The sequence below is a fragment of the Onychostoma macrolepis genome, chromosome 07 (genome assembly GCF_012432095.1).
Source record: "Onychostoma macrolepis isolate SWU-2019 chromosome 07, ASM1243209v1, whole genome shotgun sequence".
Classification (NCBI taxonomy): Eukaryota; Metazoa; Chordata; class Actinopteri; order Cypriniformes; family Cyprinidae; genus Onychostoma; species Onychostoma macrolepis.
In genome coordinates this window covers 31,398,533-31,425,608 of record NC_081161.1, presented here as the reverse complement: position 1 = coordinate 31,425,608, position 27,076 = coordinate 31,398,533, and the positions used below count along the sequence as shown (strand labels likewise).

The window sequence follows — 27,076 nt, the reverse complement described above, 5'->3', positions numbered from 1 at the left end:
AATCTATATTATATTATTAGGAAAGATGTGAAGTTGTTGAGTAATAAACAGCATAACTGAAGTAAAATGTCCCTTTATTTTGAAAAAATGGGATGGTTAATATCTACAGTACAGAGGTAGTCCCTAATTTCCCTTTTTGCATACCAGGTTTTAGCATTAAAATGACATACTTCATAAATATAAATGTATGAAAATATGCCTGCTAGGTAAGATGTCAATGCACAAGCATAGCTAGTGTTAGTTAGAATTGCTATCCATACTGGAAAACAATGAAAATCAACTTTTTTAACCTAGCACTACTGCGATGATCTTGCGCTTATGTCTGTGTGCCTGTCCTGTCTCTGGAGGGTCTGTAGTCATTGGTGTTGACTTCAAAGGCCCCAGCCAGGTCTTTCACACTACTGGCTGCTCGAGGTTTATCCAGCATGTTCCCTACAGCCTTCGCCTTTCGTGGGTTAGTGTTCAGACTCTTAGATCTGAGTGAGGGGTACATCCTGTCCTCTGCAACATACAAGTGATCTGAGTCCGTCAGCTCCTCTCTTTTCTCTTCTCCTCCCTCTGTTTTGGTGCTTTCGCTATTTGCCTCTGACTGATCCTCATCTTTCTTCTTCTCCTCACTTTCCCCTTGTTGCGTTTTTGTCCACTTGCTCTCCTTAGAAGATCCTTCTTCATCTTGGGCCTCTCTCTGTCTTAATTTCTCTAAAGATGTCTTGGGTGAAAGTCCGAATGGGGAGGGATGAACTTTGTCATCAAAGCGTGGAGGCCAGCGACCTAACGTTGGCGATCTGCTTGCTTGATCTTGTAGGCCGTGGGGCTCCGAAGCCCACGTATTCCCTGGACTGCACAACCTCGACTGTGCCATCGAGACGTACAAAGTACCACTTTGGGATCTGTTCTCGTATGAAAGTGAGTTACTTTGAGCTGCAGTTGGGTACTGCCTCAGAGATTGCGCCCTTTCCAGAGGATGTGAAACTGCTATGTCTATTCCAGCTTCTAGCAGAGCTTGTGGATCTTTAGGGTGTTGAGCGGAGGTGAGTTTTGGGGATTGAGTGGTCTGGACTCTGTCTTGTGACTCGCAAGGAGAGATGAGGATGTCCACACTGGAGCTGGAGCGTGTCCTTTGCCGGAGGGGCACCACGTCCAGCGTGGGTCCGTAGCAAGAGCCTTGATGAGGGTTTAGAAGGAGGTCGCTGCTGCCAATACTACCGCGTCTCTCTGCGTGGGCCTTCCTGTCCCCTGACATCTCCTCACCACGGTCCTCAGCATCCAGGTGCCAGCGGTACAAACTGTAGCCGTCGGCGCTGTTGATGCTACCGCGGCGAAGCAGGCCAGATTGGTCCACGGCCATTGAGCTCCCGGATCGAGCACGGACCAGTTCGCAGCGGTCGATGCCAGCCAGCCGCTCCAGCGCATGCATCATGCGGCCAGAGAACTCCTCTAGCTGAGCCAAGCGCAGGTCTACTGTCTGCAGAGAGGCTTTCATGGAGTGCTCTCGTTCATTCACCTCCTCTAGGCGCATGGACATGTTTTCGACTCTGCAACAACAAGTGTTTCAAATGATTGTTGTTTGTTTTAACCTCAATAGTTATTCTAAATGTAGGACTCAACAATTAGGATGCAAGTGTGCGAGAATTTCTGACCAGATGACAGAATTGTCGCGAGCTTGTTCGGGCCAGTGCTGCATTGCCACTAAACATTTTATATTCACTGAACATGTGCAATTAGCAATTCTGCTAATTTGCCACCAAGACAATGTTATCTAGATGGCTAACTAAAAATTATAAATGCAACACTTTTGTTTTTGCCCCCATTTTTCATGAGCTGAACTCAAAGATCTAAGACTTTTTCTACGTACACAAAAGGCCTATTACTCTCAAATGTTGTTCACAAATCTGTGTTAGTGAGGACTTTTGCTTTGCCGAGATAATCCATCCACCTCACAGGTGTGGCATATCAAGATGATTATTGCACAGGTGTGCCTTAGGCTGGCCACAATACAAGGCCACTCTAAAATGTGCAGTTTTATCACACAGCAAAATGCCACAGATGTCGCAAGTTTTGAGGGAGCGTGCAATTGGCATGCTGACTGCAGGAATGTCCACCAGAGCTGTTGCCCGTGAATTGAATGTTCATTTCTCTACCATAAGCCGTCTCCAAAGGCGTTTCAGAGAATTTGGCAGTACATCAAACCGGCCTCACAACCGCAGACCACGTGTAACCACACCAGCCCAGGACCTCCACATCCAGCATCTTCACCTCCAAGATCGTCTGAGACAAGCCACCCGGACAGCTGCTGCAACAATCGGTTTACATAACCAAAGACTTTCTGCACAAACTGTCAGAAACCGTCTCAGGGAAGCTCATCTGCATGCTCATCGTCCTCATCGGGGTCTCGACCTGACTGCAGTTCATCGTCGTAACCAACTTGAGTGGGCAAATGCTCACATTCGATGGCGTCTGGCACTTTGGAGAGGTGTGCTCTTCACGGATGAATCCCGGTTTTCACTGTACAGGGCAGATGGCAGACAGCGTGTATGGCATCGTGTGGGTGAGCGGTTTGCTGATGTCAACATTGTGGATCGAGTGGCCCATGGTGGCGGTGGGGTTATGGTATGGGCAGGCGTATGTTATGGACAACGAACACAGGTGCATTTTATTGATGGCATTTTGAATGCACAGAGATACCGTGATGAGATCCTGAGGCCCATTATTGTGCCATTCATCCATGACCATCACCTCATGTTGCAGCATGATAATGCACGGCCCCATGTTGCAAGGATCTGTACACAATTCCTGGAAGCTGAAAACATCCCAGTTCTTGCATGGCCAGCATACTCACCGGACATGTCACCCATTGAGCATGTTTGGGATGCTCTGGATCGGCGTATACGACAGCGTGTTCCAGTTCCTGCCAATATCCAGCAACTTCGCACAGCCATTGAAGAGGAGGACCAACATTCCACAGGCCACAATCAACAACCTGATCAACTCTATGCGAAGGAGATGTATTGCACTGCGTGAGGCAAATGGTGGTCACACCAGATACTGACTGGTTTTCAGACCCCCCCAATACAGTAAAACTGCACATTTTAGAGTGGCCTTTTATTGTGGCCAGCCTAAGGCACACCTGTGCAATAATCATGCTGTCTAATCAGCATCTTGATATGCCACACCTGTGAGGTGGATGGAGTATCTCGGCCAATGAGAAGTGCTCACTAACACAGATTTAGACAGATTTGTGAACAATATTTGAGAGAAATAGGCCTTTTGTGTACATAGGAAAAGTCTTAGATCTTTGAGTTCAGCTCATGAAAAATGGGGCAAAAACAAAAGTGTTGCGTTTATCATTTTGTTCAGTGTAGATGAGGATTTGTTGAAAGTCTCGAAAGCATAAGGGGCTGTTCACACAGAACGCATTTCTGCATTCCACTGCATTTTTCTGCAGTGTCTCATACACGATGGCGTTCTAAAAACAGCACCCTTAAGTAAAAAATTTTTTCCATTCTACTGTTCACAAAACAAAACTCAAGATGCGACTTTTTTAAAAGATAGTCAGACTACAGTTTTCATTCGACTGACTTCCATTCTAGCGAGTGTAAATGCGGGACACAGGAAACGCGAGCTCATGTCAATTTTTGCTGCGTTTCAATGTTCAAATTTGGTGAACTCTGACCTGCAACTTTGTATCACGTCAAGCTGTGTGATCAATAGAAGGTTTGATCTTTTATCTGAATTAAAGTATGCTAACTATGAATATGCAGAATTGGAGTGGAGTAGGTTGCATATTTTTACACTTTGAATGTATTATATGTTGAAATTATGCAGTGTGATGTCATATTATGAGCATTGCAATGTCTGTAGAAAGTCTAGTATGTCCACGGCATTACTTCAGCGCTGCATTTTTAGAACATCATCGTGAGTGGGATGCTGCAAAAGAGAGCAGACGTGATGCAACGGTCAAAGAAATCCATATTTACCACGTATTTACTTAAAAGGGAATCAATTTGAAAGCAGTGCAGTGGAGTGCAAAAACACATTCTGTTGAAAACTACATACCAGACAGTAATGTTTTACATCGCATACAATAGTCTTTTTATGAATTTATGGAGTAATATTATAACTGTGTTTTGCAGCTTATTGCAAATGTTCCTTTTCTCTAAAAATAAATAAAAAACAATGAATAAATTAAAATAAATGCATTGCTAACTATAAAAACTGATCATTCAGAACCACAAAAGAAGATCCTTATTGTTGAGCCCTGAAATGGCATTTGCAGGTGCAGTTATTATTTTTCATCCAGTACCTCTGGGAAGTAATTCGGATTCGCTCATCGTTGGAAGACTGTGCCTCGTCCTCCTTCTCTCTGAAGTACTCCTCGACACACTGTTCCTCAAACTCATACAGACTCTTCAGTTCCTCCAGACTCAGAGTCAACTCTGAAAAAAGAAAAAAATGTGTTTTAAAATAGGTTGCTATAAGATTGATACATTGAAGCAGTAAAAATGAGTAACAGGAGTAATAACTCAGTCCGCGGTCTCTCTCATCCAGCTCCCCTTCCTGTTTCTTCCTGCAGCGGCAGCACAGGCGCTTCAACACAATGTACATGTGGCTGAAGATGATGAGGGGAGGAGGAAGCACCGGTCTGTCGTGAAAAGTCATGATGAGCTGGTAGCGTTGGAACTTCCATACTTGGTTGGAGATGGATTTCACTTCAAAGAATGTGTTACTGTGAAAGGAATGAGTTCTCTCAGTGTTGTAGTGCTGATAATGAATCTATGAGGACATAATACTGCTACAGTGCTATGGCTCATCATTGCTTTACATTACAGTGCTTACATTTTGTGTTATTTTTTGACTCACTTGAATACAGCAATGAGCAGGTTAACCAGTAGGATGTTGGCTACCAGTAAGTAACAGGCCATGATGGCAGGTGTGAGCCAGGCCCCAGGTATACATGGAGGGAGCTTCTTCCCATCTTCATCATACATGTTTTCACCACAGGGTGCTGCCATACATTACAGAGGTTATGATCCAACCATGACATCATTCTAGTGTTTGATAATTACATTTAATTGTGGGTATAGTGGAAGAATTTTACACTCACGATTAATCTCCATCGCATAGACTATGAGTATTTAAAAAGAAAGAGAAAAGGCACAGTTAAAGATTATGGAGAATTAAGCAAATATCAATAATTTCACAATCAGCCAGCCATCAAAATAGTGCATTAGGAGGGGAAGTTAAATATTTTAAAATAGTCATTGTTAAAGATTTTTGTGCACTTCACATTTTAGGTGAAGAAAGGAAAGATGCAATACCATTCAAAGTTCTGGGTAAGATACTTTTATTCATCAAGGAGGATGCATTAAATTGACCAAAACTGACAGTTAAGACAAAAAGATTTAACAAAAGTCTTCTATTTAAAAAATTATTTTAAAGTAATATTTCACAAAAGTAACATTTTTACTTTATTTGATCAAATAAATGCCTTGGTGAATATAAGAGACTAATATAAAACTCATGAAAAACCAACCCTATAGACTTTTGAATGGTAGTGTAGGTTTGCACAATAAGTTTTTCTTAACCGCATTTTCACATACTTCTGTACAACTACCATCATTTATTTTTATATGTTCTATATTATCATTAAATTCTTCCAAAAAGAGTAAAACTCAGCACTTGAAATTAATTTGCACTGTATCCAAAATGGACTACATGCCAAGATACTGGCAATTTTCTTTTTATCACTACAAAGTACAAAAAAAAAAAGTACTCGCATACAAATGAACATTTTAGTCAGTGGAGGAACAGGTAACGAATTTAAAGTATTACATTTTTACTCTTTTTGGAAGAATTTATTTATGACTTGAAATCATGTTATATATTATGTGTTTTAACCATATTATCATTAAAAACAGTATTTTTATTTATTTAATTTTTAAATTAAAATAGCAGCTATTCGTTCACCTTGTTTTTATTCTTTTTAAATGTACATTTATTCATTTAGCAGCTTACAAATGAGAATTATATAGGCACAATTTAACCCAAGCGAGCAGTGAAGTGTAAAAGTGAAAGAAAAATGCCAACAATTAACAGCTACAAGACATAAAGACATAAAACTCACAAGCAGGGCAGGTAAAGACTGGCACTGTCACACACTCAGTCCATCACACATGATTCAGTAGAGGACGAATGCCATTGCAGTGTAAATGGTCACATGATCAGGAGATGAGACACGAATCTTTCTGTATAGTTCACAGATACAGAGAGGGTGGAATGGAGACGAGACGGATCATCCACACATGAATCAGGAAACAGAATCTTACTATGAATTCTAGTCTTACGGTCTATCGAGTCAGCAAACACTTCTCCATAGATCATCCAGTAGGGCATGTAGAAGATATTCCTCGCCAGACGCCACGTCGGCTCCTCGTCCGGGTGCAGGATGGCCTGACGTGCCACACCGAAACTCATGAGAACCACCAGCATGATCACCACAAAGTACAGCATGTCAATCATCTGCACACACACACACACACATAAAATATCATTATTCTTCAGAAAACAGAAAACAAAAGCTTTTGAGCCATTAATATAAGTTTTTCTGTTAGTTCTCACCATTTTACCAATCATCATGACATACGGTCCCAAATACTTGTTAACTCCAAAAATGTCGAGGACACGAATGTACCAGAAGATGATGTCTACACAGTAGATGACGCGTCCGTAGCCCATGTAAGGCTCATTCTGCAATCGCAGTAACAGTCCCATGAGGAACATGGTGATGGCAGCCAGGTCAGTGATATTCCAGTACTCTTCAAGCCATACGTTTATCTTCTGTTTCAGCTTTCCCGGCTCTGACATCAGGATCTGCACACAAACACACGTGTCCAATGAAGAAAAAACACATAAATATGACAATATAGCAAAACATTTTCTGTTTGTGTACTTCACCTGTCTAACTTTCTCTAGTCCAAGAGTGATAATGTAGGAGATGACGATCCATTCCTGAAGTGATGGCCATCTCTCCATTTTCACCAGTATGATGTAATTATATAGCATCAGGTATACCAGGTACGCAGTCTGAGTAGATACATTAATCATTGTTTTAAAAAAAAAATATTTTACATAATGTTTTTTATTAATGATGTTTTTTTGCTTTTAAGTAATATCATACCGTATTGAACCAGAACTTGGTGAACGGAGCGTTATAGAAATAGTATATCTTCTTCCCAACAGGCACTCGTTTTTGTTTCTTTTTACCATCTTCCTCATCGCCTTTCTTAGACACTCCGTCCATGCTCATGGTGCCATCCTGAAAATAAATACCCACCCTGAGAGTTTTACCTCATAAAGATCCATAAAAAACTAAGAAGCCAACACAGAATATTTATTCTACCATTCAAAAGTTTAGGGTCAGTACAATTTTATTGTATTTTTTTTACTGTTGTTGAAGTCTCTTTTGCTCACCAAGAGGGCTTTTATTTAATCAATTACAGAAAAACAGTAATATTGTGAAATATTATTACAACCCAAATTACGGAAATGTTGGAAGGTTTTTTAAATTTGAATAAAATGAAAACTAAAAGACTTTCAAAATCACATGAGCCAATATTTTATTCACAATAGAACATAGAAAACATAAGAAATGTTTAAATTGATAAATTTTACACTTTTATGCACAAAATGAGCTCATTTCAAATTTGATGCCTGCTACAGGTCTCAAAATAGTTGGGACGGGAGCATGTTTACCATGGAGTAGCATCTCCTCTTCTTTTCAAAACAGTTTGAAGACGTCTGGGCATCGAGGTTAGAGTTTCTGGAATTTGATCCCATTCTTGCCTGATATAGGTTTCCAGCTGCTGAAGAGTTTGTGGTCGTCTTTGATGTATTTTTCATTTAATGATGCACCAAATGTTTTCTATAGGTGAAAGATCTGGACTGCAGGCAGGCCAATTCAGTACCCAGACTCTTCTACTATGAAGCCATGCTGTTGCAATAGCTGCAGTATGTGGTTTTGCATTGTCCTACTGAAATACACGTCATCTGGAGGGGAGCATATGTTGCTCTAAAATCTTTATATAGCTTTCAGCATTCATAGTGCCTTCCAAAACATGCAAGCCGCCCATACCGTATGCACCTATGCACCCATACCATCAGAGATGCTGGCTTTTGAACTGAAAGCTGACAACACGCTGGAAGGTCTCCCTCCTCTTTAGCCCGGAGGACACGGCGTCTGTGATTTCCAACAAGAATGTCTCGTCTGACCATAGAACACTTCTCCACTTTGAAACTGTCCATTTTTAAGCGTTTCTGGACCATGATCACATATGGCTTCCTTTTTGCATGATAGAGCTTTAGTTGGCATCTGCAGATGGCATGGCGGATTGTGTTTACCGACAGTGGTTTCTGGAAGTATTCCTGGGCCCATTTAGTAATGTCAATGACAGAATCATGCCCATGAGTGATGCAGTATCGTTTGAGGCCCCGAAGACCACGGGCATCCAACAAAGGTCTTCGGCCTTGTCCCTTACGCACAGAGATTTCTCCAGTTTCTCTGAATTTTTGATGATGTTATACACTGTAGCTGATGAGATTTAGATTAGATTAGATTAGATTCAACTTTATTGTCATTACACAAGGGCAACGAAATGCAGTTTAGGTCTAACCAGAAGTGCAATAGCAGCAAGTGCAGGATATACAATGGTTGAATAAGTGCAGGACAAGGATATGTACTGAATATATGTATAAATATATATATAGAAAGATGGTTATTAATATAAACAGAATTTACAGGTGAATATGTATAGTGAATAAATATACAGATGGCTATTACTATAAACAGAATTTACAGGTGATATGTACTATCAATATAATATATATACAGATGGCTATTACTATAAACAAGGTGTAAAAGTGCAGTGGAAGTGATTGCATATTACAATTAGACATACGGTGCAAAATGTTAATGTAAACATTGATAATGTAAACAACAGTCAGCAGTGCAAATGAGCATAATCCAATTTAGGTATGGTAGTGCAAGATACAAAAGTAAACAGTTGTTACTGTAATAAAAATTTACATTCAGTAGTGCAAATAAGGCCGATGTGAGGTAGGAGAGAAGAGTTAATAATATATGAGGAAGTGGATCAACGGGGGTTAGAGTTCAGTAAAGAGACAGCTCTGGGGAAGAAACTGTTCTTTAATCTGCTGGTCCTGGTCCGGAGGCACCTGAAACGCCTGCCGGAGGGCAGGAGAGAAAACAGTCTGAGGGCTGGGTGAGAGGAGTCCTTAAGGATGCTGCGAGCTCGATGCAGACAGCGTTTCCTCTGGATGTGTTCGATGGCAGGTAGTGGAGTCCCTGTGATGCGCTGGGCAGTTTTCACCACCCGCTGCAGTGCCTTGCGCTCCGCAACAGAGCAGCTCCCATACCATACTGTGACACAGTTGGTCAGGATGCTTTCTATTGCGCAGCGATAGAAGTTCACCAGGATAGCCGAGGAGAGCTGATTCTTCCTCAGTGTCCTCAGAAAGAAGAGGCGCTGGTGAGCCTTCTTGACCAGGCTGGAGGTGTTGGTTTTCCACAACATGTCCGCCGAGATGTGGATCCCCAGGAACTTGAAACTGGAGACACGCTCAACAGCCATTCCATTGATGTGGATGGTGTCGTGTGTGCCTCTTGACTCCTTCCTGAAGTCCACGATGAGCTCCTTCGTTTTGGTGGTGTTGAGGAGCAGGTTATTTTCAGTGCACCATGTGGCCAGGTGCTGGATCTCCTCCGTATAGGCAGTCTCATCGTTGTTACTGATGAGGCCAATCACCGTGGTGTCGTCTGCAAACTTGACGATGGAATTAGATCCATACACAGGCTTGCAGTCGGAGGTGAAGAGGGAGTAGAGAAACGGGCTTAGCACACAGCCCTGTGGTACACCAGTGTTAAGTGTGATGGATGTGGAGCAGGTGAATCCTGATCGAACATTCTGGGGTCTGTTGGTCAGGAAGTCCAAAATCCAGTTGCACATTGAGGTATTGATGCCCAGGTCTCCAAGTTTGGCTATTAACTTGGTTGGGATGACAGTGTTGAATGCTGAGCTGAAGTCAACAAACAGCATACGTGCATAAGTGTTCTCGTTGTCCAGGTGAGTGAGCACAGAGTGCAGTGCCATGGAAACTGCATCCTCTGTGGTCCTATTGCTACGGTAGGCAAACTGGTGTGAGTCCAATGTGGATGGTAGAGAGTCTTTTAGGTGTTCCAGGACCAGCCGCTCAAAGCACTTCATGACGATGGGTGTGAGTGCTACAGGGCGGTAGTCATTAGGGCACCTCGGACTAGAGTGTTTTGGCACTGGCACAATGGAAGTGCATTTAAAGCATGTTGGTACGGCTGCTTGGGCAAGAGACAGATTGAAAATGTCTGTAAAACCCCAGCGAGCTGCTCCGCACATGCCCTGAGAACACGACCAGGGATGTTGTCTGGTCCAGCAGCCTTGTGCGCTGATCCGACTCAGTTCCTTGCAGACATCTGTGGAGGAGAGTATGATTGGTGGGTGGTCAGCTGAGGGATTGAGCTTGGTGGCAGTTTCTCTGTTGTCTCTTTCAAAGCGAGCATAAAAGTAATTTAGCTCGTTCAGGAAGTTGACATCAGTGGCTGCGGGGGTGGAGTGGGTGGGTTTGTAGTCACTGATGGCCTGAATGCCCTGCCACATGCGTCGAGGGTCAGAGTTGGAAAAGTGTCCCTCTATCTTTAGCTTGTAGCAGTGCTTGGCCTTTTGATGCCCCTCTTCAGGTTTGCTCTGGATGTGCTGTAGGCTTGTGCATCTCCTGATCTGAAGGCAGTGTTGCGTGACTTCAACAGGAGTCGCACTTCCTTGTTCATCCAAGGCTTCTGATTTGGATATGTGGTGATCTGTTTCTGGGTTGTAACACTGTCAATGGTGATATTGATATGATCCAATACAGAGGAGGTGTAAGAGTCAATGTCTGTGTGAGCGCCACTGGTGGCTTGAGAAGCAAACATACTCCAGTCTGTGTGTAGAAACCTTTCCTGGAGTGTGGAATCTGCCCCGCAGGCCACACCTTGATGGTCTTCACTGATGGCTTCACACGGTTGATGAGGGTGCATATTTGGGGTGAGGAACAAAGAAAGGTGATCTGACTGTCCCAGGTGGGGAGGGGTGTTGCAACGTAGCTCCAGCCATGTTTGTGTAAACATGGTCTAAGGTTTTGTTTCCTCTGGTGTGACAGGAAACATGCTGGTGAAACTTGGGTAGCACTGACTTTAAGTTTGAGTGATTAAAGTCACCTGCAACAATAAAAGCTGCTTCCGGGTGATCAGTCTGTTGTTTACTGATGGCTGCAAAGCCTTTGCAATTTGACGTATCAATTTGACGTATTGACACTCTTTCACATATTGAGCCTCTGCCCATCTTTACTTCTGAGAGACTCTGCCTCTCTAAGACATCCCTTTTATAGCTAATCATGTTACAGAACTGATGTCAATTAACTTAATTAGTTGCTAGATGTTCTCCCAGCTGAATCTTTTCCAATTTTCTTGCTTTTTCAGCCCTTTGTTGCCCCCTTGCCAACTTTTTTGAGACCTGTAGCAGGCATCAAATTTGAAATGAGCTCATTTAGTGGATAAAAGTGTAAACTTTCTCAGTTTAAACATTTCTTATGTTCTCTATGTTCTTTTGTGAATAAAATATTGGCTCATGTGATTTGAAAGTCTTTTAGATTTCATTTTATTCAAATTTAAAATATGTCCCAACATTTCTGGAATTCGGGTTGTACAATAAAAAAAATGTTTTTCATTGTAATATATTTAGAAATGTAATGTATATATTTTTACCTTGCCAGATTTGTTATCATCCTCTTTGTCTTTGAGCTCTTCTTTGTCTTTGGAGTTTTGGTAAGACAGATCATCTCCAGTTCGGAAGTCTAGGAGAAGAATGGTTGGAGGAAAGATGATTCCAAGGATTACCTGTGAATGATATTAAATTATAAAAATGTTGATATAATATTTAGAGTCAGTGACTTAAAAATGTAGTGTATTTATTTTGTATTGCAGACCTTGAGTCCATTGCTCTTGCCCACCCGCAGGCAGCCCATCCACATGTCGGTGAGCAGCATTTGGCTGCAGGTGTGGGCTATAAAGTCTCTGTGTTTGGCAGCTACAGCCAGTTTCAGACAGGTGGAGTTACTCCAGTTCTTCAGCTCATATGTCAAAAGCTTCATGGCCACCTGTTCATCATGCTTGTATGACTGATCTAGCAGCTCATACGCTAACTGGCCAAATTCCCTGAGTGTGAGAGAGAGAAGAGAGAGGTTTTATGAGAAGTAACACTGTTGTGTTTACAGTTCAATTAAGAAATGAAAACCAAAAACAGTTCTATTCTATTCTATTCAGCCACATGCAACCAAGTGAGATAGTAAAAACAATATAATATAATAATTGCTCACTTGGAATTATTGTCCAGATCCTGCGAAATGTCGTCCACTAGTTCGCTCCGTGAGGATTCGTGCGCCATGGCTTTATAGAGTTTACATGCCACCAGAGCTTTGGCCATGGCCTCTTCTCCCCTCTGCCAGAGAAACAGCGCCATCTTTTGTCGCTTCATGAGAACAGCCCACACCATCAGCTCATGGAAGGGGTACTGGAATCGACTGACCTCTGGGTCATCAACGTCAATATCGATTTCTTCCTCTTTCTTCTTCTTCATCTTCTTTTTGCCTTTAGGTCTTGGGTCATCGTCCTGTCGAAAACAAAACGAAGTGATTGTGTCTGTAAATGGGCTACTACAAGTTTTTGCTACCAGTCAAATTTCTTTTGTGTGAGAGAGAGAGAGTATACATATTAATACTGAATACTTACAAAAAATATGCCTTTTTTTAATATTATTTTGTTAGTGGCTTACCTCCATACCCAGGAGTTTCAAAGCTTTGGGCTGTAAGAGAAAAAAAAGAGAGAGAATCAGATGTTTTTGAGCATATTTGATTATTTAATAACACATTGGTAAATAACTGGTTAATCGATTTTATGTCTGTTTTAATTTCTCAAAAGTGTGGAAGCTGAGAAAAATTTTACTATTAATAATTATCTATATTTTTGCTAGACCATAGACTAAGCAAGAACAACTAATTGGCCCATTAATTGACAAGTCAGTAATTTTTGTTTGATATTTTTCTGTAAAATAGAATCAGAATCAGAAATTATATATGTTTCAATATTTTTACTATATGTTCTGTCAAATATTTTTGTTAGTTTTTTTAGCCCCTGGAAAAGTCTTGGTTGGCCACTATGATATTATTAAGCTAAGCAGTTGTGTTAGGTATAATGTGTTTGCAGGGAAAAGACTTTGTATTTTCAGATATGCATGAATAAGTGTATAAGGGATGGTGGTAACTCACTCTCTTCAGTCCATAGAGGTTATTATAGAGTGTGCGGAAACTTTTCCTAGTATAGTGACACCGATACGCTCCTCCCATGAGGTACTCCAGAACCAAGCCAATGTCAATCAGAGTGATCTGGTAATCTGGTGGTAGGTTTCCCTGGAAACATTCATTTCATAACACCATAAAGTAACTGCTGAAACTACTGAAACTAGAGTGAAATAAAACTATTTATGCAACGCTCACACACAAAACACACATACACAAATCCAAACACACGACTGCATTCACACACTGCTAAGAAGATTAACGTCTTATTCTTTAGAACAAATAGGCCATAAAATTACAGAAAAATACAGTGTATGTTTTAACTCATTTTGATAACCTCGAAGACAAGAAAGACCATAGCACAAATTATTAATAATGGACTTTACCTTTTTGACATCTCTGACCACAAAATGCAATGTGTTGGTCGGCCCTAATTTCTGTATAAAAAAATAAAAAAATCATAAAACCACTTACGCAATTCAGGGAAAAGCCCATTAGGCTTCATCTTCTGTAAAACACACAGATGTTTGTGGGCTAAGTGCTTTCTCCTCAACAACAGATTGTTCATATGATAATGGATAATACTAAACACACAAATGACATTTTCAAACCATACTGCATGGAAAGCGAGAAGTGAACAGCAGTAAAAGCTCTAATAACTGGACATGTGGGTCACATTTGTTATTGGTTGTATCATTAAAACATAAAATGGTAAAACAGAGAGTGGCTATGTGACCCTCTAATATTCCATAAATATATGATTGTGTGCTAACTGTGTTATAGAGCTCCTCAAGTCGCGGGATTGTCAGGAAATGGTGGATGTTGACGCCATTTTCAATAAGGAGCTTCACAAAATCCACTCTGTCAAGCACGAGTGCGTCCATCATGGCCTGCTCCAGAGAATTAACCTATTTTACAGCACACACACACACACACATGAAATTTAATTGACCAACAAGAACATACCCACACATATAGACAGAATAATTTTAATTAGAATATATACAAATCCAGTAATATAATAACAGTATATATCTTTAGTAATATACTAACACAATATTACTAAAGAATGAACCTTACCCAGTTAAGCAGCTCTAGTTTTCTAGGATCTGTCTCCTCTGGAGGCTCAGGTTTGGATTTGGCACCTTTGCCCTTCTTGGCCCTGGCAGGTTTACCCTTGCTGGCACGGGTGGTGATAGGGCTCTTTGGTTTATCCTGCTGGCTCGTGGATGAGGTGGGCAGGGACCCGGCAGGCTGATGATATAGACATGTAAATATGTATTCAATAACTTTATAATAGTGAATACAAATACTATAATATGTATGTATGGATGTGTATATACATACAGTATATACATATATGAATACTGAGTCTCTAGGCAATCAGTGTGCTATGTTTCCATTAACCCTTCACCTACAGGCCAGTGTTGTCCATGGACGAAGATTTGACTGCGAGCAATATCCACACGGTTCCAGGCCAAAGCCAAACTCAACTGGTCTGGAGCTGAGGCATTTGTGCCTGACAAACCCAAAGATTTTAAAAGGAATAAGAGAGAAAGAGCTGCATTAAAAATATTTTGTTTGATACAAACAATGTACTTTTCAGGAATGTTACATTTCAGTTTTCAAAACTGGTCCATATTGTATACTGTGTGATGTGTGGTCTGAACAAGAGTTCACCTTTCAGCAGAGCAGTTAAGATGGCCATCTCAATATCCTGCTGACCCTCTGAGGCCGTGCGGAAAACTGTGATCTGTTACAGCACAAAATGTAAAACTGTGTGGAATGCATGTAATAGCATACTACTATTATACACTACATTATACACTACTGTTCAAAAGTTTGTGGACAGTAAGTTCTTTTGACCAAGGCTGCATTATTATTTGATCAGAAATACAGTAAAAGCAGTGATATTGTGAAGTATTACTACAATGTAATATTTTTTTGAATTTCATTTATTCCTGTCATGACAGTGCTGAATTTCCAGCAGGCTTTTACTCCAGTCATATGACCCTTCAGAAATCATAATAATCATGATCAGTGTTGAAAACAGTTACACTACTTAACATTTTTGTGGAAACTGTGATACATTTTTTCTGATTTTTTTTTGATAAATAGGATGTTTAAAAAAACATATTTTTTTAAATTTTAAATAGAAATCTTTTGTAAAGTCCGTATTGCCACTTTTTATTATTGCATTTAAAAAAATTAATAAAAATCTTACTGACCCCAAACCACAGAGAAGTAGTGTAACTCTATGAAGGACAAGCACAAATCGACCTACATGGTCACAGTACTTAACGAGAAATAAAAATATGAAATAAACAATTATAGTATTTGCTTATTCACTTTTCCACAGCTGTTTTTAATTATCATGGTTGGACAGAAATCGAATATGTATTTGTCTGTATATACAGTGGGTACGGAAAGTATTCAGACCCCCTTACATTTTTCACTCTTTGTTATATTGCAGCCATTTGCTAAAATCATTTAAGTTCATTTTTTCCCTCATTAATGTACACACAGCAACCCATATTGATAGAAAAACACAGAATTGTTGACATTTTTGCAGATTTATTAAAAAAGAAAAACTGAAATATCACATGGTCCTAAGTATTCAGACCCTTTGCTGTGACACTCATATATTTAACTCAGGTGCTGTCCATTTCTTCTGATCATCCTTGAGATGGTTCTACACCTTCATTTGAGTCCAGCTGTGTTTGATTATACTGATTGGACTTGATTAGGAAAGCCACACACCTGTCTATATAAGACCTTACAGCTCACAGTGCATGTCAGAGCAAATGAGAATCATGAGGTCAAAGGAACTGCCTGAAGAGCTCAGAGACAGAATTGTGGCAAGGCACAGATCTGGCCAAGGTTACAAAAAAATTTCTGTTGCACTTAAGGTTCCTAAGAGCACAGTGGCCTCCATAATCCTTAAATGGAAGACATTTGGGACGACCAGAACCCTTCCTAGAGCTGTTCGTCCGGCCAAACTGAGCTATCGGGGGAGAAGAGCCTTGGTGAGAGAGGTAAAGAAGAACCCAAAGATCACTGTGGCTGAGCTCCAGAGATGCAGTCGGGAGATGGGAGAAAGTTGTAGAAAGTCAACCATCACTGCAGCCCTCCACCAGTCGGGGCTTTATGGCAGAGTGGCCCGACGGAAGCCTCTCCTCAGTGCAAGACACATGAAAGCCCGCATGGAGTTTGCTAAAAAACACCTGAATAAGATTCTCTGGTCTGATGAGACCAAGATAGAACTTTTTGGCCTTAATTCTAAGCGGTATGTGTGGAGAAAACCAGGCACTGCTCATCACCTGTCAATACAGTCCCAACAGTGAAGCATGGTGGTGGCAGCATCATGCTGTGGGGGTGTTTTTCAGCTGCAGGGACAGGACGACTGGATGCAATCGAGGGAAAGATGAATGCGGCCAAGTACAGGGATATCCTGGACGAAAACCTTCTCCAGAGTGCTCAGGACCTCAGACTGGGCCGAAGGTTTACCTTCCAACAAGACAATGACCCTAAGCACACAGCTAAAATAACGAAGGAGTGGCTTCACAACAACTCCGTGACTGTTCTTGAATGGCCCAGCCAGAGCCCTCTTTTTTAATAAATCTGCAAAAATGTCAACAATTCTGTGTTTTTCTGTCAATATGGGGTGCTGTGTGTACATTAATGAGGGAAAAAAGAACTTAAATGATTTTAGCAGATGGCTGCAATATAACAAAGAGTGAAAAATTTAAGGGGGTCTGAATACTTTCCGTACCCACTGTATATATACGTTGAAAGACAATAAATGATTAGCTGGTCAGATAATATGTGAGCAATAGATCGATCATAATGATTTGTTCATGAGAGTGGGGAGTGAGTAATGCATTGTTTAAAACATGCATTTATATATTACATTATGCAAACTTTTTAAAAGGCTCCAAAAGATGACATATTCACAGCAACAGTAAAGCTTTCTTTGATTAATTTAATATCTTAAACTTCAAAAAAGTATGATCTGAGACATCACAAATTGCTACCCAGAAAAGCCAAGATGCACAAACATGTTTACTGATATGTGTTTTCTAAGTTTCCCATAGCTTCTGTAAATCATGTGTTCTTTGCATGGTTTTGAGGAACTTGCCTCAGTGTCCCCGGGTTATGGATATAATTTTAAACCTCATGTCTATATTTTCATGAAGGACAAAAGCACTCAATGGGATGACAGGGAAATACGATGGAAAATTGTGAGCTGGGTGGTTTAAAATTACAACATAGGAAAAAATAGCAAAAAATAAAAACAAGAAAATAAAAAGAACAATGTATGATATGAAAAAGGCAAATGAGTCCAGATGAATAACAGTCATGTTTATTATCATTTCTGTGAAATATAACACAATATAAAACAAAATGTTGAAAAAAAATACACAGTATGTTTTATATTATGGCAAAAATCTTGAACAAAGTTGTCTGTAATATGTTTTCTTGACATCCCATCCTTTATTTTACTCACCAGCTCTCTTTTCTTCATGCACTCCATCACCATGAGATAAATCTGCTGTGCCTGATTCCGGTTGTAGTTGAATGTCTTCTGTATGGTTACTAGAAGCTGGTCTCTAACACTATCATTAACCAACCTGCACCAGAACAAGGTAATGGAGACCAAGAGAAGGAGCTTTTAGAAACAGTTTTTAGAGACCAAAGAGGTTCAGTGTTCAGGGACCTTTAATATCACAAATACGGTTTTTTTGAACAGCAGTAAAAACTTACTTTTTCTGCTGTTATGCAGTCAATTTACCTCAGAAAAAAGCACTTGCAGAACTGCACCTTTAAAATTCATTATTAATCACTGAATCATCATCAATATTTTCCTCACCCATCCTCCTCAGAGTACTTGTGAGCGAATGAAATGATATCTGATGCTCGGCCGCTGCCGTCGCACACAACCACAGGTACAGGAGGCTCCTCACGCAGACTCTCCAACACAATGGAGATTACATTCGGCCCTCCTTCAAGAATCAGACACACCAAAGGGACCCCATGACCCAGACCTGTACAAACACACACATAAAACACACTCATGTACAAATATGCACAAATAAGTGATTAGACATGAAAAGATGCTTTTGAGCACGATTAAGATGGTTGTTTTGACTGCAGTATGGGATGACGTCTGGACCTCCCTTTGCTGTCCCAGCCTCATCAGGAACTCCAGGCATAGGATGACAAAGGGAAACCCAGGAGGTCACAGGAGGCTTTCCATCACTAGACCAACATTCATGGACTCCAACAGTGTTTTGACAGTGTTTCGTTCCCTTTTGACTTGATGGCTTCATTAAAATTGTTTAACATTCTTCAAAAAGCTGACGTAACTGCTAAAAGTTGACTTACGTGTGTTGATCTTCTGCAGAGAGATGTGTTTCTCCAGCTGCCTGCGCAGTCGGACCTCCGCGCCATACTTTCCGTGAGTGCCGTTGTCAGCCAGAATGAAGTGGGAATGGCTGTTGTTAAGCACAGAAAGTTTGCTGAGAGGGTTGGACATGGTTTGGTAAGGTCGCGTCACCTGGTCAAAGCAAAACACAGACACAGTTGTGACACATCAGCCAAAAACTTCGCAGAAACCAAACCTGAAACATTCACTTATGCTGATTAAACACGAGTACGTGCATCCCTGTGCAATGACATGAATGGCTTACGTCTCGTCCGATCAGATCCTCTTTATTTTCCACAATACCCCATGGTGCAATTCCGATGGCGCACACCTTCCCACGGGACTTTGAGGAGTGGTCTTTCAGCGCATCTCCCACATGCCGAATCACTCCTGTGTAATGTGACAAGAGGGAATAAACATGAAATTATTAGTGTGTCATGTGATGGAGTCATTCGCAGTTTCTTGCACAACAGGAAAGCAGATGATTCAGTATCTGAAACAGGAACAGAAGACCATTTAATTGATGTCAGTTAGGTCACACCATGACCATGGCTGCACTTCTCTGTGTTGTCAAACACCCACCTGTACTAACTCCCCCAGTGAAGATCCAGGCCCCAGTGGTAACTGCTGCTTTTATCAGGCCCTTTCCAAACACTTGCTTGAGTTTGGGTTGCAAGTCGAAGTTCTGCAGGCCTCCATGCACAGAGATCAGCAGGGTGGGCAGCTCCAGCTGCCATTCTTTCACCATCAGATGCAGAAGGTTATCAGGCTTGGTATCATAGGACACACGGATATACTGATGATAAACAAGGAAGAGAGAGAAAATAATAAGACTTTAGGGGATCTAAAATGCTGGTTCAGGATAATTTTTAGGATGACGCCCAAAGTGTTTGAGCACATTTTTGTGCAATGGAAAACAAATGAATCACATGGTTATCTGAAAAAAATACCATGGCCTTGTTGACATGACCTCCTCCCTGGAATTCAATGACGCCGTATGCGTCAGTGGGCGTGGCTTGTGTGTGCTTAGCAACCGACCATTTCTCTTGTGGAGGCTCGGTCTGCACCCCCAGGCCTTCCTCTGCGCTCTTATTGGTGGAGCCAGGAAGAATAGCCACATGTTGGTTTACCAGCTGACCGCAACAACACCTACAATAGTTAGCAAAAATGAAAAAGTCAATATTAACCGCAAAAGTATACCTTATTAATATAAACTTCTTCTGAGGGCCGAATGAACAAGCATGTTTATGGATTTAGAACTATCATGTTGCACTAAGTTTAATTTATTGTATTAATAAAAGTACTTTGTAAATGAGTAAATCATCCAGTTTGTCTTTTATCAAATTACTGTGAGATATTACTGAGCAAAAAATATTACTGAGCAGCATTTTTATTTTAGCTTCCATTTTCATATTAGTTTTACTAATTTAGTTGTGCTTTTATCGTTTTTATTAGTTTTTGTTTTTTAAATATTTCATAATTCTGTTTGCCTTTCATTTATTTTATTTAGCAATTTTAGTATTTCAACTTAGACTTATTTTGTTTCTATAAGCTGCCAATACAATATTTCTAATTTTGTAAAATATTATTTTTTTCATTTAATGTTTGTATTTTATTTCAGTTAACAAAAAATATTTTGGTTTTAGTTTTAGTTAATTTTAGCAACACTGTTACTCACTTGTTGGGCTCTTTGCTGGGGAATATGTGAATGCACTCCCTTTTTAGAAATGTCCTTTCAATCCATGCCCTCTGAAACTGCAAGACACAGAAGAGGAGAATTTAAGTCATTTCATTTGGAATGTCAAAACATTTCCTAAATCTCTTTTGTAATCCATTACTTTAATTTTCTCAGTAGCTACAAAAAAGAACAAGCTGTTCTGCAGCTTATCTGTTTATCAAATTGTTTCTGACTAACAATGTGGAAAACAATGAAAACAGCACACACTGTAAGAATAATTGTGATCATATATAGGTTACCTATATATACAGTACACAAGTATGAATATGTGTGTTCAGGGTTTTCACAACAGCAGTAAAGCACTCCGGGTAAATGAAAACACTTTAGACATATTAAAATTATGAAAACAGCTGAACCCTTCTAGGTCACATTACACAGTAGTATTTCTCCCACGCACAGTTGTTTACTTTCTATTCATATATTTGTTAAGAATTTTAACTGCACTTGTATTTAAGACAATAATACATGAAAACAGGCTTGTGATACATACATACAAATATATAATAAATAAATCATCTGGCACTATCAGCTTAATGTTATTTGTGTAACACAAGGGTATTTACAGAAATACGCCTGACCTTCAATGCTCCAATAGCAAGCCAAACACATCACTAGAAAGGAAAATACCTAAAAAAAATAAATTAAATAAAACCCCCAAGAAATCTTGCTGTGGAGGATCTAGCTTACAATATTCCACCAATAGATATCTGAGGTATATACCATCATTAACATTATCTCTTGAGCTCAAACTGACTTGCTAGACAGGCACTTACCCTTGAAAATAAAGAGAAAGACAAAAGGCTTGCATAATGGCAGGCTTGTCATGAAGTCTTCCTCCAGCCTGCCTTCAACTGCCTGTGGCCTTCATTTATGGAGCAGAGGTCTGGACCACGTGTGCTGGACCTCAGTCTCAGAGTCCCATGACCACTGAAGATAATCCTGCTGGAACCTCATGACCAGTCCACCGGAACACCACAAACTAAAGCCTACTCCGAGACGAGGGGCTCTCTAATCTGCCTCATTGGTCAGCATGCTAATCTCTCCCATTAGCCCCTCCACACCTCTTCTTAATGCTGTTTGTTGAGGTAAACTGGGAAAGATAGGAACTAAATGAAAGATACAGGTGCCTCAAGTTCTTACTGAAGTCTTGTCAATAATTTAGGATTTATATTGGAGACAGTAGGCATGTTTTTATCTTTTTCAGAAAGGTATTCTATAAAACTGTGTTGCTGTAGCAGCACCATATTAAAAAGCCTTCCACACAAATCAAATTAAGCACAAGCGCTCTCATTCACAAAGAGCAGTATCGCTGAAAGATAATCTGGCTCCGTCCCAAGTACATATGAGATTTGTGTTTAGACATCTGTCGACAGCTTTCGACATCTTTGGATTTGGGCATTTTAGAGCTTCATTTCTCCCAAATCCTAAAGGGTTTAGTCATAGAAACACACATGTGGAATTTCCCATGTGGAAAGTGAAGCTGCACCGTCACACAAACCACTCTCTGAAACTGCTCAAACAATTATCTTTTAGGCAAAACATTTTTATTTTTTTTAAATATATGATATTAGGCAAAAAATATGATATACTTTAATTGACTGAGCAAGACAAAAGAATGTAAAAAATAAAATGCACATTTTTAATATATTATTTACATGGTGTTCATATATATATATATATATATATATATATATATTTTTTTTTTTTCAACTACACATACGGATAGCCACATAGCCAGTATTGTCCCTAGCTTCCTGATAAAGACTGACTAAATTAAACAGAAAGAGTAAACCAGAAAAATCTGCTCTCACTGATCCCTAATTACAATTAAGTCCCTCAAAGCTCTCACATTAACACATGTCTACCCCGTGAGCAGCTACATAAAGGAGCTCTGTGAGAAGCTCAACTCAGATAATCCTCATCTAAGTAAATCAAGCAAAGAGCAAATCAACTCTGTCTGCCAATAGGAAATGAAGACTAATGTTTCCACACTGTTTACGAGAAAGAAAGATAATACAGTAAATATTCTACAATGCAACAGGATTCCGTTACAATGGATTTTGTAAAAGGTATTTGGGGGCTTTATTCAGAATTCCCATCCACTCATTATGATTACCCCAAATCATATGATTCTGGGAGTTATTATATTCTAACATTATTATGGACGATTAAAAGTGCAGTTACAGAACATGTACAGCTGTGAATGCTGATTATAAGCATGTATGAATTTGATAAAGAAAAATGCTGTTTGTCAGTTTGTACCCAGACAAGGATGGAACAGCCAGTTTACAGAGCTGGAAGGTCAAGTGAATCATGACATTGCTGAATTTTTTTAATGCAACCTTGAATTTTCAAGAACTCCAGTACACCACTTTCCATTCCCTTGAAAACACGAGCTGATTTGAAATGATTTCAGGTCCATTGTAAGTCCACTAAGTGTGTTTTGTCCATTTTTGTTTGGACTCTTTCCACAGAACTCTGCATTAATCACATAAGATTGACACTTAGAGAGAACAGGGGTTTAAGCTACCCGGGCCAGTGCTCTTTACTGGGCCATTATCAGAGATTAGAGGACAATGCTGAAAACAGTTTTTGTACATGTGCACATGTGTAAGTGAACATATAGAGACCAAGACCATCACTAGAATGAATGCATTCACCAAATAAGTTCACACACATGGACAAAATCACTGCCGATATAAAAAGTTAACCAACAGAGACCCCAGTTTTGTTAACATTATAAAACAAGCCTGCAACATGCAACCAAAACATGCAAGTGCAAGAATCAGTCAAACCTCAAACATTTCCAGTCCTAAACAAATTCAGCATGAATTGAGTATGATAGCATCACTTCAGTTAATTAGCCAACCCAAAGCGGAGGCATAGCCAGGTGAAAGATGGGAACGATTCTAGGGGCTCACAACCATTTCTAGATTTCTTAAATAAGGGCCCAGATTTCTTAGCTGGCTCTGCTCCCAACCATAATTCGATACAGGCTTGTTTCTTCACCAACTCAAGATAACCCAGTTAGTTGCAGTAGAAATGAGGGGAAATTCAAAGCTTGTTGAGGTCTCTTACCTTCTGAGAGCCAGAGGATGTGCGTTTAATAGATGCATGCTTAAAAGAGCCCTCTTTGGCCTTTTTCCCTCCAAAGCCCCTGTTATCCATTTTTATGAGCTCCTAAAGTCCAGCCATCACCATCCAGCCTTACAGTCTCCGTGACCAGCACACAAAATGACCAACAACTGAACAGAGTGATGTCCAACTCCAGCATTCCACAGTCAGACACAGTGAGATGCAAATAGTATGACGTTGACACAAAGACCCCCTTCCCTGACTACTGTATGTGTGTGTGTGTAATCAGGCTTAATGGAGTTGCCCTATGAGTGATGCTCTTTAATGCAGGAGATTTATTAAATGGTGATTGAAGGTAAATCTGGGTGAAAGTCGAACAAAAATGGCTCTAATGCTAAATAAAAAAACACATGGTTAGGTCATGACTTGGGAAGTATTAAGATATCGAAATGCAGGGCTTAGCTGTGAATAGGAGAGTGCAGCATAATCACTCATGTACCAATGTTCAGGTGATGGGATCACAAAACAATCTGTTATCAATGTTTTTCTCATTATTATCAGTTAAAATCTCAAGATTATAAAAATATTAAGTAGTTTGGTTCGAAATGTAAATGAAGCCAAAACTTTTTTGTTCTGCTCCTGCAACTGATACACAACGTAAGGAATAAAGACAGGCATGAATTCTTCAGATTACACTTCTGATAGCATTTCTGCCTGATTTAATGTTCAGAATCACTGAATTGCGAGTGAACTAAAGTTGATGGTTTTGATACATTTAAGGTTATAGATGAGAGCTAATAAGAATTAAACTCTGCAAAAACATTTGGGCCCGGTTTCACAGACAGGGCTTAGCCTAAACCAGGATTAGGCCATAGTTCAATTAGGACATTTTTATAAACGTGCCTTAGAAAAAACATTACCGGTGTGCATCTTAAGACAAAACAAAGGCACGGATATATTTTAAGATCAGTGAGTGCAAGTTTCTTTCATTTGAAACGGTTCACTTACATTTTAGTCTAGGACTAGGCTTAAGCCTTGTCTGTGAAACCGGGGTTGAAGACATGACCAGTCAGCTAGTGCACATTCAGCGGTGCGTACGTTTTATTATCCTGTTCATTTGAAGGAAAAAAATTATTCAAAACAAGAGAAGCCAAAAACCATTTAAAACAAGTTTATTAGAGAATAAGCTAAATAGTAACAAACTGAAAAGCATTGGCATTTCTATGAAAATTATATATATTTATTTATAAAAAGAAAAATTTCATGTGACATCCAAGGCCTTGTGTGCTCCATACGTTTGTCAGTCCTCCACTGAGCAGGTTGATGTATGAAGGCTGGAGAACTGTTTCTTGCAATAAATAATATATACACAGTCCCCACCGCTGTGTGCCTCGTCTTCAATTCTTTTCATCCTTCCCATCAACCAGCAAATTCAGCTCACTTCTCTTGCACGCTCTCTCTCCACCTTGGTTTCACTCAGCTGCATTAGACCCAGTGTCTATAACAGAGAAGAGGTTTAATAAGGAGGACTGCATCACAACACCATAAGTATGAAAATATTGAACATCAGCAAAGTGAATCAAATGTCTTACTTTTGCCATCACATGCTACAATTTTTACTTTGTCCACCTTGACCAGATCCGTCACCTCTCGGAACTCAACGTCATTTAAAACAAACGTCCAGACGTTATCGCAGAATCTGTATGTGTTCAGAGATCCCTGTGGATAAAACAAACAGCAGTGAGTTTTAGCATGTCACAGCTACGTCCAGTTCAAAGCAGAGCTAGTTACCTAAATAACTTGCATAAGCAGACAAAACTTAAACTTCCATTTTAAAGTTATTGTAGAGTATTAACATTCGCTTGACTTACCCTAAAATTGACCCTGTTGCGGACCCGGTTGGCCAGTGCTGTGTTGATAGCTTTATCAAACTGTAAAAGGACTTGAAGGGCTAATTGTGGTGTGATCTGTTGAGTCTGTGGAGGGACAGAAAATACAGTTGAATATTTTCCGTTACTAAGAGAATTCATACATATTTAACACATTAAGCTTCACTGTATTTTTGTTTTGATTCAACACTAATAGGCTTTCTTGAGTGGAGTTAATATTATTAGGCAGGCATAAGCATGTAACGTTACATACAAAGTCTGCCTGCATGATTGTTATTATTAAACACATACAGGTATGATTGTTATGATATCTGCGGTAATGTGAAAAAAAAAAAAAATATATATATATATATATATACACACACATTTCATGTAAACATCTAAGAAACACTAAAACAGTTCATTTGTCCCTCACTGGAGCATTTAAATTCATAACTTATTCTAATAAAGAGCAGCTCAATTACAAACACAGCTGTCGTTAGCTAACACTCATTAACTTTAATAAACCGACACATCACAAACCACGATGAGAACAAATCGTAGGATTTATCACTAAGATACGATATAATAAACCACCGAAGGTAGATGACTAGATGTATTCGTTTTATTCCGTTATCTGTGTTTATCTATTAACGTTACATCATTCTGCGCTGGCTAGCAATCAAGCTAGATAACTTCACTTTGATTCAACCCTCTTACCTGAATAAGTTCATCAAGACTCTCCTGTAGACTGTTCCCGAGTGTCGTGTTTCTGTAGAGTTGATATGCCATAGTGTATTTTCAGTGTGAACGCTGTACGGTGTTCTGTTTAAAATAACCGTAGGATCTTCGCTGATGCTTTGTGATTTGCCCGCTGGCCGAGCACTTCCTCAAAATCCAAACTTAGACCGATCGCGCTACGGAAACTCGCGAGGGACACAAATCTCCGAACATGAAGGTAGGAGGATACAAATCATCTAGTAGGTGTTCGTACAGTTCCTCTTTAACAAGAAAAACGAAAATTAATATTAATATTTAAAAATATATATATATTTATATGTAGGCTATATATATATATATATATATATATATATATATATATATATATATATATATAAAACAATGCTTTGTTTTTTGTTGTTGTTGTTTTTCCATTTTGCTATAATAGTTTTTCATTACACATCCTTCCGTAAACTTTAAGTATGTGGTTCCATTTGTGCCAAAAAAAAAATTAACCGACTGCTTTATGCTTTGTAGGCTACTACACATTTGTTTTTGTCTACAGTTATTGTCTACTTGTTCAGATAAAAGGACAAATGTGACCCTGGACCACAAAACCAGTCTTAAGTATCAATTTTTCAAAATTGAGATTTATACATCATCCGAAAGCTGAATACATACGCTTTCCATCGATGTATGGAATGATGTTTGTTAGGATTGGACAATATTTTGCCTAGATACAACTATTTGAAAATCTGGAATCTGAGGGTGCAAAAAAATCAAAATATTGAGAAAATCGCTTTTAAAGTTGTC

The 27,076-nt window shown here is 39.7% G+C and overlaps 2 protein-coding genes across 2 annotated transcripts; both read right to left on the bottom strand.

Moving 5' to 3' along the window:
* Window positions 1-53: 53 nt before the first annotated feature.
* trpm1a (transient receptor potential cation channel, subfamily M, member 1a) lies at window positions 54-23,768 on the bottom strand. Its single transcript, XM_058781804.1, has 27 exons — window positions 23,679-23,768; window positions 20,541-20,617; window positions 19,813-20,011; window positions 19,445-19,658; window positions 19,128-19,252; window positions 18,823-18,994; window positions 18,308-18,482; window positions 17,945-18,068; window positions 15,118-15,190; window positions 14,856-14,956; window positions 14,518-14,691; window positions 14,211-14,345; window positions 13,824-13,874; window positions 13,408-13,548; window positions 12,915-12,944; window positions 12,460-12,752; window positions 12,070-12,298; window positions 11,849-11,980; window positions 7,178-7,315; window positions 6,955-7,083; window positions 6,619-6,870; window positions 6,345-6,519; window positions 5,105-5,125; window positions 4,861-5,005; window positions 4,524-4,726; window positions 4,304-4,436; window positions 54-1,535 (listed from the first exon to the last, which is right to left on the bottom strand). Exons 1-27 carry the CDS (start codon window positions 23,766-23,768, stop codon window positions 317-319), a joined length of 4,950 nt encoding a protein of 1,649 aa, XP_058637787.1. The 3' UTR covers window positions 54-316.
* A 1,064-nt stretch (window positions 23,769-24,832) lies between these two features.
* On the bottom strand, window positions 24,833-26,485 carry gtf2a2 (general transcription factor IIA, 2). Its single transcript, XM_058780517.1, has 4 exons — window positions 26,264-26,485; window positions 25,547-25,651; window positions 25,268-25,394; window positions 24,833-25,173 (listed from the first exon to the last, which is right to left on the bottom strand). The coding sequence occupies exons 1-4, from the start codon at window positions 26,333-26,335 to the stop codon at window positions 25,148-25,150; spliced, it is 330 nt and encodes a 109-aa protein (XP_058636500.1). The 5' UTR covers window positions 26,336-26,485; the 3' UTR covers window positions 24,833-25,147.
* Between the last annotated feature and the right edge of the window lie 591 nt (window positions 26,486-27,076).

Bases quoted from the DNA above. Each gene is read 5' to 3' on its own strand.
- gtf2a2 (XM_058780517.1), bottom strand. From the start codon at position 26,335: ATGGCATATCAACTCTACAGAAACACGACACTCGGGAACAGTCTACAG. The intron at 25,652-26,263 runs GTAAGAGGGTTG...GTCCCTCCACAG, and splicing joins GTCTTGATGAACTTATTCAG to ACTCAACAGATCACACCACA. The intron at 25,395-25,546 runs GTAAGTCAAGCG...TTTTATCCACAG, and splicing joins GCAACAGGGTCAATTTTAGG to GGATCTCTGAACACATACAG.
- trpm1a (XM_058781804.1), bottom strand. From the start codon at position 23,768: ATGGATAACAGGGGCTTTGGAGGGAAAAAGGCCAAAGAGGGCTCTTTT. The intron at 20,012-20,540 runs GTGAGTAACAGT...TAACTATTGTAG, and splicing joins CCCAGCAAAGAGCCCAACAA to GTGTTGTTGCGGTCAGCTGG. The intron at 4,437-4,523 runs GTTATTACTCCT...TTCTTTTTTCAG, and splicing joins TGAGAGAGACCGCGGACTGA to AGTTGACTCTGAGTCTGGAG.